Source organism: Panthera onca, chromosome D1, assembly GCF_046562875.1.
Source record: "Panthera onca isolate mPanOnc1 chromosome D1, mPanOnc1 haplotype 2, whole genome shotgun sequence".
NCBI classification, from domain to species: Eukaryota; Metazoa; Chordata; class Mammalia; order Carnivora; family Felidae; genus Panthera; species Panthera onca.
The window spans coordinates 42,839,766-42,852,705 of record NC_138348.1 but is presented as its reverse complement, the minus strand read 5'-3'; the positions used below and the strand labels follow the sequence as shown (position 1 = coordinate 42,852,705).

At 37.2% G+C, this 12,940-nt stretch overlaps 1 protein-coding gene and 1 long non-coding RNA gene across 18 annotated transcripts in view; both read right to left on the bottom strand.

Annotated features, from left to right (window-relative positions):
- Positions 1 to 12,940, bottom strand: part of SOX6 (SRY-box transcription factor 6) — a 693,831-nt gene that overhangs the window by 127,326 nt on the left and 553,565 nt on the right. For 13 of the 17 annotated variants that reach the window (XM_078433264.2, XM_078433262.2, XM_060606110.3 and 10 more), the window contains one exon: positions 2,680 to 2,803. In XM_078433264.2, the coding sequence (XP_078289390.1) occupies positions 2,680 to 2,803 (124 nt within the window). The remainder of the gene's footprint in view (positions 1 to 2,679; positions 2,804 to 12,940) is intronic. The other 4 variants (XM_060606119.2, XM_060606126.2, XM_060606129.2 and 1 more) reach the window with 1 other exon arrangement.
- LOC132661506 (uncharacterized) lies at positions 9,940 to 10,412 on the bottom strand. Its single transcript, XR_009602261.3, has 2 exons — positions 10,262 to 10,412; positions 9,940 to 9,999 (listed from the first exon to the last, which is right to left on the bottom strand). It is a non-coding gene; the product is annotated as an uncharacterized LOC132661506 (long non-coding RNA).

Here is a 12,940-nt window from a genome sequence, read left to right as displayed (position 1 = left end):
TGGATTGTGAGTTCAAGCCCCACATCGGTCCCTGCACTGACAGTGTGGAGGCTACTTGGGATTCTCTCTCTCTCTCCCCCTACTCTCTCTGCCTCACTCCGCCTTGCTCTCTCTCTCAAAATAAATAAATAAACTAAAAAAATTAATCATTATTTCACATGTATTTCAAATGAAACTCTCTTAGCTCAGTTTGGGGCAAAAAGTTTGCCTAGTCCAGACTCCAGTCTAACATGCTTCCTCTACTCCTCCAATTGATGTGAATGACAAAAACACTGTAGAGATGAAGTCTCCTGAGTACATAATTTCTCTACTAATCACATAAAAACATATAGTTTTAATCCTTTTAATGATAATTTGTATATGCAATAAAACCTAGATCAGCAAAAATATTAAAGAATTTAGAGTTCTGGTTAATAAAATTTTCTTAGGGGTCACCAGAAAATATCTTATTTTATCAGCCTTGCTTGTGATTAAAAATTGCCCTATGTGTCCAAACCCACTGTCCTGCCTTAACCAACATTTTTACCCACCACAATCAAACACAATTCTGCTACCCCTGATCACTACTATATGCTGCACATATGTTGTTTGATGGAGATGACTCACTCCCGTAAAATACTCTCCCAATCTCCATATTCTTCTTTTATTTATTTGTTTATTTGTTTATCATTATTATTATTCATTTTAGAGAGAGCATGAGCATGGGAGAGGGCTAAGGAAAAGAGAGAGAGAGAATCTTAAGCATGCTCCACACTCAGCATGGAGCCTGATGTGGAGCTTGGTCCCACGACCTTAGGATCATGACCGGAGCTGAAATCAGGAGTCAGATGCTCAACCAACTGAGCCACCCAGGCGACGCATCAATCTCCATATTCTTCTTACTCTCTACAATCTCACTGATGCTGTGTGAGAAGAATTTTTAAAAAGTGGTCCAAATTCATTAACTATGTAACAATATATTCCCCCATGAAAAACAGCATTATTGTTTTTAGCAAAATTAGGTAAGTAACATGTCAACTATGCTGATGTTATGTCTAGTAGAAAATAAGGCTCATACCCAATTTTTAAACGTGAAGAATTTTAAATGCAGAAACACTGAAATTAAACAGAGGGTTTGCACAGATCATTAAAAAGGTTTCTAAGACTGGAATAGGAATGACTACCCAGATTCAGGGTAAACCAGTAAATTTAGCTCACATCAATGTTCCAAGGGAAGTCAAGGGGAAAAATATTTCAGAACTACTTAGAGACATCAGGGAAGGATTGAACCACTGACAGAAAAATATTTTCTGACAAAATATACTCCTGTCCTTAATATGGATATCAATTTCATAGGGAATAAAATCTGCTCTAAAAATCCTGCTGTAGAAAAATCAAATTTTGACAATTTGAACAATACAATTTTCTTTCATTCAGGTATCCCAAAATCTTTGGTAATACCAGGTGTGGCTAATTTGTACCTGAGGCACTTTCAAAGCCAGTCCTCAAGTGAAGCAAATCCTTAACATCTCTGTTCCTTGAAAGATAGGAGTTTTGACAGACATCCTACCTTTCTTCACAAGGAAGATGGTAATCTACCAAATGCAAAAGAGTAATCGATAGCAATAAACAACTAAAATAGATGTGAAACCTCACTAGATTTGCTTTTTACGCTATGTAGTAAGCTTCCTTACTGAGGATTTTAGTAAAGTGATTTATATTTTATTATTACTTTAAGCACATTAAAATGCCTTTGTTCACTTTATACACCCCATACACAAAGAAGCCGCTGCGCTCAGATTTGTTGCACTCAGATTTGGTGGTTAATATAATCAGGTTAATATGTTAAAAAGAACTTGACACGGAAATTATTAATGAGTAGAACAAGGTCACTACTTCTGAGCTGAGGTCACTTACAAAGAATGCACAAATGAAATTAAGGTTGACTTTATTTACTTGACTATCTTCTTACATTGGATTCCTTTGGCAACATATCTTTAAACATTTAAAGCCCTGTTTACAAGGAGGCTCTGAAAGAAGCTTCAAACCATTATGTCCCTAATTGAATTCCCCAGGAGTCCAGTAAACTCAGAGGAATAAAGAAAAATCATAACATTTGCTAAATCATCTCAAAACATATTTCACTGCAAGGTTATGTGACCTGTTTTGAGGTTTAAAGATGAATGAGAAAATACTACTGAATGCTTCATTATTTCAACTAAAATCAAAAGGAATCTTACCTATTAGTGGTGAGCTAATTAAATCTGCCCAGTTTTAACTTTTCTTCCAGGAGAAATCAGACAACAAACAACAATAGCATTTTATAGTGTATGTGACCACTCTCCCAGAGCATAAAAGCTCTTGAGGAGGAGGAAAGTGTCTTTAACCAAAGACAATTATTCACAGTAAAGGTATGAGAGCGAGCTAACAAAAATTTGTGGTCTCCAGGGAAAGTAGCATTTTATCTGTGAATTCAGAACAAACCAGGTGGAAAAAGAGAAAGTAAAAGTTTTCTTGCAACAAACGAGTAACATGCCTCCTTCCCAATTAATTTTCCGGTTCTAATTTGACTTTAAAATCAGCTTTTATGATCATTTTATTCATAGTTCCTTTGTACGCTCCTGTGTTTGTTGTGACTACTAAGCAAAAACATGAGGATCTTAGCATTTCCAAAAGAATGTTGAATTCCTCTCTACTTACCTGGTTTGTATGTTATTCCAGGGGGGAAGAGGAAGCCCTGCTGGGCGGCAGCAGCTGCTGCCAGGGTCCGCTGGTCATGTGGAAAAATTGGGATCATGAGCGGAGGCATGTGACCCTGAACCTGCTAAACAGAAGAGAGCCTATGATCAGACAGAGAACAAATGTATGCCAAGAAGTATTTGTTTTTCACTCCTGCTGGTGTGCTGGTACCCAAACAGCCACCCACTTCTGACCTCATTCCGAAGCTGCTCCCTGAGAAAACACAGGCAGAAGTTACCAAATCCCTGTTCTTAGATCCCATTAGGACTCCAAGGACACAACCTTGTCGTGAATTTGCCTCATCCCTGCTTCCACCAAATTGTGGTGAATGGTTTTTCTTTTATCTCGACTCTTTTCTTTTCCTTTTTTTCTTTTTTTTTTTTCCTTAAAACAACCGGAAGAAACAAGTTTGCTTCTTACACTGTGCAATGTTGAAAGGTTTTGCCCTTTGACCTGCTTTGCATTCTGTCTGCCCTTTATTTGGAAAACAGCGTTTAGTATCCTTGGTCAGAAAATAATGTCTAATTGTTATATATTCCAAATGCTTTATCTCCCCAGTTTAGGTATCTTATTTCAAAGCCTTACCGCATTATGTTAAACATATAGCTCTTTAGATTTAAGGCTACTACATCTTGGCTCCCAATTAAACTAATATTCTTTGCCATACACACCTCGATGTAACATATAAATTGCTTGTCTGGCTTAGCAGTTTTACAGCTTTATGCACTACCATGTAGCTCAGTAATTATGGAGTTGTATTCAGAGAGCATTTCATAATAAATCCTACTATATCAAATTTCATTTGACCTCAATAAATGTATCAAAGAGCACAAAAATGCAAAACAGAAAATCTTCACTCTATATCTGTATTTGTATTCCATATAAAGAAAATAAGAGCTATGACAAAATCATGCCTGTGAAATCACATTTTAATTTCCTAGCTCCCTTTTTTTTACTCTACACATGCTACCCTGATTCCAGTATAGCATCACAGTAAGGTACTGCCCTGGCTTTTAGTGCCTGATTTCATAGGTTGAACTATAGGACTTTTGTTATTTAAAGATCAAAACTAGGATGTACTAACAGAGATGCTCTTTAAGTTCAAACTGGGTCTTTGGGCTCTTTACTAGTATAAAAGAGCTGCATTATATCCTGTTTAAGATACAAACATTTACCAGTAATTCTACCAACCCCAAACCCTTCCCCCATTTAAATTCTTAAATCTTCTCTTTAGGCAAAATTCCATACACTGGCTGATGACCCTGTTTACATAGCACCAACTTGCCTTGTCCTGTCCCTGTTCCCTCCACAGCCAGGGACATGGTGCAAAAATGCTTCTGTGTGGGTCTAAGAGGTTTCATTTACCAACAGCTTTTCTCTAGGGAAAGCCCTAAGATGTGGGTTAATAAAGGGCAAGCAAAAAATAAACACTTTACAGTATTTTTCTGAATTCATTTCTCAGGAAAATCAACTTATAATAAAAAGGTCTTTGTGCAATTACTACCTTGCCAGTGGGGCGTGAAAGAAACTAGCTTTGGGCAGCTATTTCTACCATTTTAGCTGAGGTAAGCCCGAGTTTTGTACGTTAGAGTACAAACTTAGCCTGCGTAAATTGGAGCTGATCCCCTTGTGCCCAGGTCTTGCCTTTAACCCTGAAGAAAAGCACTAGGTTGGCTGCTCGACTCAAGCTTGCTGTGACCTGATGCAAACCTGAGATGTCAAAGATGAGGGCACTGTTCTATGTCAGAAAATAAAACACAGTCTTTTTGGTAGGACTGTTCAGTGCAAGAGCACATCAAAGGAAATCGTTTCATTTTCTTCTAGAAATACGGTTCCTAGCATGTACCTAGAACATAGCACAGATGCTTGATGCTTTAAAGGGGAACAAGTGAGAGGTCTAGCTATCATATTTATTTATTCTTTCCTTCTTTGTAACGAACATTTATTAAGTTATTATTATGTGCTACGGATCTTGAGAGGTAGCTGAAAAAAAGGAGCTATTTAGCTCGGGAGAGAAAAGATACAAGGCTATCTTCATTTGGCAAAAGAATCAGATTAAGTCTGAGCAGTTACAAAGGGCAGAACTAGACTTAAGAAAGGGATTTTAGGGGAGTTTAATGTAGAGAAGAATTTTCTAATAACGACTTATTCAACAATCATTCTGATTAAAGAGTCACGTGTGTCATATTCCCTAGAGGTAGTCAAGTAAAGGCTGTATACCCACATGTTAGGGATGCTTTAAAGGATAAACATAACTAAACCCCTGACTAGATAATGACCTAGAGAGCCTTTCCAACTCTATGATCCAGATTGTTTCAAATTCAGCATTAGGAAGATAACGTGATGTACTCATTGCTTTATTCATTCATTTACCACATATTTGTTCAGAATGTACGATGCCTACAGAAGCTCTGTTATCAATCTTATCTGAGCTTAAATCTATACACTGCCATTTCCTTGGCCGTGTGATCATGAACAGTTACTTAACCTTCCTGAGTCTATTTCCTCATCTAAAAGCTAATGATATTATCTTACATGGTTATTGTGAGGGTTCAATAGACCAGAAAAGTAACACTTGTGGCACAGTGACTGGCACATAATAGGCACTCAGTAAATGTAAGAGCCCTCCTTTTTTCATATGCAGTTTGCATATTCTGTTCTAGAAAATTATCAAATTACTAAAACACACACACACACAGACACACAGATACACACACACACACACACACACACACACACACACACAAGAAACAGTGACTCTTACCCATAACTCTACTTCAGAAAAGAAAATATGAACCAACTAAATAATTCAATTTGACAGGCAGAGGCTTGTCATGTTCTTAGCAGACAGTAGGCCACACAGAGCATTATCCCATCCCAAGTATCTAGAAAACCATAAAATAGAAGAGGTGGGATTACAAGGATCATCTGAAGATGCAATTTGGGAATGTTACTGTTATTCATTAAACAGCATCTTAGGATAAAAATATAATTTTACTTCTACATTGGTGCCCAAGCTCTTCAGATCATGAGACAACATAAGGGGATCAATGGCAATTAAGCATCAGACCTTAATTCTTGAATCTTGGAATCTTGGTGCATGAAGATATTTCTTTTGTAACTAGCTACATACGTGAGATGACTAACTAAACCGTCTAAGGTCAATGTCAATGCCAAAGAGCTGTAGGTGTTTCACATTAACATAAGTTGTAAGAATTTAGGGAAGTTCCTTTCTGTCCATCATCCTCTACAAAGTAGGATATGTTAGAAACTTTCAAGGCTATTAGTTTTGAGGCAGCTTCAGTAAATTGGGGGATAAAGTAAGTAAGAAGGGGGACAGAAGACATTGTGAAAGCAATCGTAATGATAGAATCAGAGTTGGAACAGAGTTTAGAGCTGATCTAACCTACTAGTTCTCAAAGTGTGATACCTGACCAGTAATATCAGCAACATCTGAGAACTTCAAAAAAGCAAATTATCAGGCCCCGCCCCCCTTCCAGATCTATGAATCAGAAACTCTGGGAGCTAGGCCCAACAATCTAATATTTAGACTAAAATTTAATTCAGGGAAGTGATTCTCAAACTTCAGCATGTATCTAGTTCAGCTAGAGGGCTTGTTAAAACAAAGACTGCTCGGCCCTACCGTCCCTCCCTGCCCGCTGCCAGAGCCTCTAAATCAGTAGATGTGAGGTGGGATCCGAGAGTGTACTTTCTCAGCAAGTATCCAGGTAAAGCGGGCAGTGTGGCCCAGGAAACACTCTCTGAGAATCACTAATCTAAGCCAAACCTCACACTACACACATAGGGAAATAGGTGCCTAGAGCAGGTAAAAGACATGGCTTGTGGTCACACTATCTACGACAGGGCTGGATTGGAGTCCAGAACTGCTCATCACCCTGTCCAGTGCTTTTTCCACTACATCACATGGACTTCAGTGATAGGAAAGAGAGAAATCATGTGTGTATGTTCTTTGGGTAAAGAAAATCTGGAGGGCTGCAACCAAAACAAATTTTCTATTTCAGAGGTGGATTGTTGGAGTGACTCTGGAGTAGGGATAGTATATTGTTCAGTTCCAGTTTGTTCCTTCTTCTCTCTTTTTTGTACCCAGAACAATTTGATCAATTAAAGCCACTGTCATTAATTTCAAAAATGTATTATATTTATTAACAGTAATTATTTAGCTCCAAACGATAAACTTGCCCTTAACTTATTTCAAGGAAAACAATGATGTGAATAATCAAAATGCCCCTTATTAAAGACAAGACAAAATACTCTATAGCAATTAGAATCTAGACCAAGAGAAGATGATGAAGCACTCCTCTTGTAGCTCTAATTATAGAGGTAATAATAGTGATGATGATGGTAATGATAATCATCATCATCCCAGCTGCCAATATTTTCCAGTGTTTCCTATATGTCAAGCACTGGGAAAATGATTTACATGATCTATCTCATTTAATCCTCAAACCTCTGTGAGGTATTTACTATTATTCTCCTCATTCACTTAATGAGAAAGACAAAACCGTGAGAGCCTCGGTAGGTTGGCCAATTAAAAAGTGCTACAGCCAGGATTCAAGTCCAGGTTTCAGGATCAAAGTCTACATTTTTAAGTGCCATATTATATCAAGTCATCTTTTGCTAAACAGACCTAAGTGAGACAAGGAATATAATGCTTTGTAATAACAGTTGACTGAAAGTTTCATAAATGTAATTGTAAATTTACATGCATTTTAAATAAATACTACAGAGAGATCCCATGTATTTGTCCCTAATGGCCATAACTTGAAAAACTACAGTACACTATCACAACCAGGATATTGACATTGATACAATCCAACAACCTTATTCAGATTTCCCCAGTGTGATATTATTTTAAAGGAATTATGCGTCTTAAAAACTCACAAGGGTAGTGGAGGTCTATGAATACTTGCAACTACCACCTTTTATAGAAAGCTGACCAGTATGGCCCAGTGCAAGTAATATGAGGATAAAGCATGTATTAAAGCAATAATTTACCCCTTTCATAGCTTTCCATTTATTGTACTTGTACTTACTAGAAAATTATTGATTGAATGTGGGACAGAAATGGAAAGCAAGAACAAAGAAGGGAGGAGAGATAAAGAAAGAGCGCTTGGCAGCCACACAAGAATCACATAAGCATCCAGGATATTTTTCTCCTATAGAAGTTGTGAGTTCTGTTCACTGCACTGAGTGTCAGGGCTTAGGACAGATAAAGAATTGTGAATATACAGAAAAGCCCCACCCCGCTCTGAAGAATGTAAGCTTACCTTCCCTCTTCCTTCCCATCATCCTATCTTCCCATTTGATGACATGCCGGGGAAGGCAGTCACATTGGAAGCAGCAACTTCCAAAAATATTTTACGAAAGAATAAAAAATAATAGAATTCCCCTCACTCCATCAAAGAATTGCCAGTCTCCACATGTCTTTCCCAAGAAGTTATCAAAATTTCAAATAGCATCTTCTTTTCTTGAAAGTGTAGCTCTCCCTTAGCACAAATTCAAAGATCCTTTCATTATTCCACAGGTAAAAATGATTTGGTTAATACAAAGAGTAAAATTTGACGTGGCCAAAAATATCTCTCTGAACATGAAACCAGAGTCAGCACTAACCGGCTGGGCATGTCACTTGACTGATCACAAGAAACCAGAAACTACATCGTAGGTGAAGCTGAGTCAGGGCATCATGAAAGAAACAAACTGCAGGTGCCCAAGTACAACTGACCATCGATTCTAAACTTCCACAGTCCCTGACCAAAGTGTTACCCTTTTGCCGAAAGTGGGGAACACATTCTTGATCAAATAGGCTACATGCCCAGAAATTTTAAGTGCTTGGTGTTCACATCTTTCAGACAATCAAGACAGCAGCAAGACGCATGTGAAACACTTGGGTTCTGTCTCTTCCTATCTGTAAAACAGCATTGTTGCATCAATACTTATCCCTTTGTTTTCTCTGTGCTAAGTTGTTGATGATGCCGTGTTTTGCCATCTGCCCCAGAGCTTCATTAAAGATACATGAATGGGCTAACTGGCCTGATATCTTGTGAGGAACAGGTGCTATTGTTTGTCCCTGAAGACTTGTACTAAAGATATGACTCAGAATACTTGAGAAAGAGCATCTGCAGCAGTCAGTCAGAGAGCAACTTGGCAGAGACCTGGCTATGCGCTAATATGCAAACAGAGTGACACTCAGGGGGGCTCATTTTCTCTTTCGTGAAGATTATTTAACTTTTTTGGTGATGGGAAATATGTATTTGTATTGAAAATCATGAGCATATTAATGTCTAATACTGAGTTAAAACCAGTGAGCAAGTGAAGATTATTTTAAGGCTTTATTTCTAGTAAATCATTCCTCATGTGGTTTAATTGAAGAAAGCTTCTTTAATCTGTTGGAAGGAATTGTTTCCAATGTTTGTAAATGACGACAGAGAAAGGGAGACAGAGATAGAAAATAAAGAGTGGGAAAGAACAATTGGAGAGGGAGGGGGGCACAGGGAGGGAATTTCCTGAAGGCTCTGTTCTTTATTGCAAAGAATAGCTGAGTCATTCGTATAAAATGCTACCACTGTAAAAGCCTCCATGTCTAAAGAGGAAGAAATAAAGGACCCAGAAACCTTGCATGAAAAGCCTTCAAAGTCAGGGAGGTGTCTTCTTAGTGCCAAAAAGTACATGCCAAACTGTATATGGATCTCAGTTAACTCTGAAGAGTTAGGAGGGAAAGGGTCTCATTTGGTAGGATACATGCATGCCTTAACATAAAACCGTTTCAAACGTGGTTTTGCTTAAATCCTGTCTAAAATGTCGACCATGTTCTGTCCTATTTTAGAAAGCATAATGTAGTAGTCAGCATATTGAAGTTCTCTTGGTCGACCATAGTTGGAAGTACACAAAGGAGTCTTATATTAAATATGGCCTACTACCTATTCATTAATTTTTTCAATTCATTAATCACCTATCATGAAATAAATTGAGTGTCCTGAATGGCCTGTGGCATTTATATTTCTATATGCTCCACTGCTTTTATCACAAGGCTAAGGATATAGTAGGCATGTTGTAACAACTGATCAATGTGAGAAGCACCTTAGACCAAAGAGCCAGTTTTCTGGGCACCGATATGCATTGGTTAATGCAATGAATCACTTTTATTATTAGTAAAAAAAATAATAATAATAAAGAATGACTTTTAAATACGTCTTGGTATCACCTTCTTTGCTTTTCATTTGTCTTTTAGCAAATCTCTGCTTGTAGAGAATCTACCTGGATCTGGTAGGAGAAAAAAAATCAAATTTCATCAGGAACAATTCTGGGACACAAAAGACTATTTGAGAACAGAGTCCCATCTTCCCAGATGTTTCCCATCAACTTGCAATGGATAGACATTATGTAACTGCATCCGGAAGTCCTGCTTTGTTTTTGTTTGTTGGTTTGTTGGTAGCAAATATTCTGTCCCTTCCCCCCATCATCTTTGTCTCTCTGTCTCACTCTCTCAGGGCCCACCAGGATAATACACAAAACAACTTGTTACCATTGTTAACATTCATCTTTAATGTAATGCAATTTCTTCCAAGAACTGTGCATACTACTGCCACCACTCTTTTCAAAATCCTCACTAAAGGGCCTAGAAAAATCATGAAAAGGTAGAACAAATTCAAGATATTATAATCCAAAGACATCCTTTTAAAAACCCTGTCTTGGGGCGCCTGGGTGGCGCAGTCGGTTAAGCGTCCGACTTCAGCCAGGTCACGATCTCGCGGTCCGTGAGTTCGAGCCCCGCGTCAGGCTCTGGGCTGATGGCTCGGAGCCTGGAGCCTGTTTCCGATTCTGTGTCTCCCTCTCTCTCTGCCCCTCCCCCGTTCATGCTCTGTCTCTCTCTGTCCCAAAATAAATAAGAAAACGTTGAAAAAAAAAAAAAATTTAAAAACCCTGTCTTTATTCTTTTAGAGTCTTATGTTTCAGTTTGAACCTCAATTAAGAGCTGACTTTATACTTATGATAATGCTTTTCTGCATGTATATTATACCTCAGCAAGAAGTTAGCTGAAGGAAAAAAGAGAAAATAACTTCAGTAGTCAACTTGTCTTTACTAATTTACACTGCTAAATATATTTCATAAAATATCTAACATATTCACAGAAGAAATAAAAAAAAAAACATATCTTGTCTCTAGTTCACTATGTCCCCACTCTAACAAGAGTAAGACATGCAAACAAAGCAATTTTTTTTACTAGGTTGGTCTTTAAGATAGTTATTTAAATCCACATCACAATCTGCATTTTCCAGGTTTCTTCCTTGCTTATACAGGACAGAAATGATCATTGAATGTAAGAGCACAATAACTCCATCCATCAGGTCAATAGCACAAGTTCTAAAAATCTTCTTTAGGTGCATATTCAGAGAGAGATATTAATAACCCTGAAAGAGCCAATCCTGTCCTTTGTGTTAACACTTCTTTTTATAATCTCAGCATACTGTATATACCCACTCTATTTATAAGTTCTAAAATGGGCAAATAACTCATTAATCTACCAGGATCATCAGTAGTCAAATGTCACTTCTTTATCTCTTGTTCACTTTATTTTATTTATTTATTTATTTATTTATTTATTTATTTATTTTGAGAGAGACAGAGAGAGAGAGGGTGAGTGCATGAGCACACACGCATGAGCAGGTGGTGGGTATAGAGAGAGGGAGAGAGAGAATCCCAAGCAGGCTTTGCGCTGACAGTGGGGCTAAATCTCGTGAACCATGAGATCATGACCGGAGCTGAAATCAAGAGTTGGTTGTTTAACCAACTAAGCCCTCCAAGCACCCCGATCTCATTCATTTGTACATGTTCTGTTTAAATACTGAATTTTGAAAGAAAAGAACATGGATTTAGCACTAATATAATCATAATTCCTAGTATCTCTTACTTATTTGTCCTCTTACTCTTGGAAATAAAGAGCTCCACACATATAAGATGACCTCTTAGGCTCCCAAGAAACATGTCACTTTATAAAGAGGTCTATAGTGCCTGTCTTTAATCACCTGACCAGCAGCCATTTATTGAGCACCTAGTACTATCTGACTGGTACTGTGGTAGGCACTGGGAATATAAAGATGGCTTAGAGAAGTCTATAGCCTTATTTTATCAGGTGGTGGTGCTAGGTTTGTTTTCACTTACATAATAGCACAAATCATCCAGTTTGTCAGCTTACTTGGGAACAGGGTCAACAGAGAAAGTAAAGATTTGCTTAAAAAGAAAACTAAATTACAACAAAAATTCCATTAAGTATCATTCCATAGTCTTCCTATGGCCTATAACCTAGAAAAATTTTGAGAGTATTTATGAGGACAAAAGTCAGATTACTTTATAAAATGGATGATAAATGTTAATTGAATGTGTTTAAATTATCTTACTATGTTTTAAGAAACTCTCACCAGGAGGGAAGCAGAATATCCTGGCCATAGAGAAATTAATAAAACATGTTATGCAAAAGTAAAATTTATGATTCATTTGGAATTAGATATCTACCACCTTTTCAATCCATACAAATGCATAATCTTGTCAATTAAATATTATTGTTAAGGTCTAGTAGTATGTTAAAATCACTTTAAAGTGCAACTAAGGAAAATTCATGTGTGTTTATTACTCCTTAAGGATCTATTAGTGGGTATTTTATTCAGATTCGTGCTGTAAAATCTGCATAAACTCAGCATATTGTTATCCCCATGTGTGCATTTGTTTGGTTAAAGCAGAACAGCAAATCTCAATTTTTGCAACTTCTGGAAAAGTCAAGAGAACTAAAACAGTCTTAATTTTAATCAGATACAAACAGTTATCACTACAGAAGTGAAGAGTTGACTATTATGCAAATAGTCACAGTTAGTGGTCACCAGGCCATCACAGAAGACTGAGCTAGTCAATTACTTTAGATATTTCCAAAGACTAGTGAAGATGAATGTTTCTTATTCCACCCTGTCTTATTTCCACAGAAGTATGAAACATATTAGAGACTAATGATTGTTGTTCTCAGATGGAAACCCCATTAAATATACAATGATCAAAATGTTTTGCAAAGATGGAAATTAATTTTTTTTTCAAATTTTGTATAAATGTCATATGAATATGGTAACATTGTGAAGAATATGGCATTCCTTTCTTTGTAACAACCAAATTCAGATATAAACCTTTCATAAACTTTTGACCTGTAATGAAGGCAATC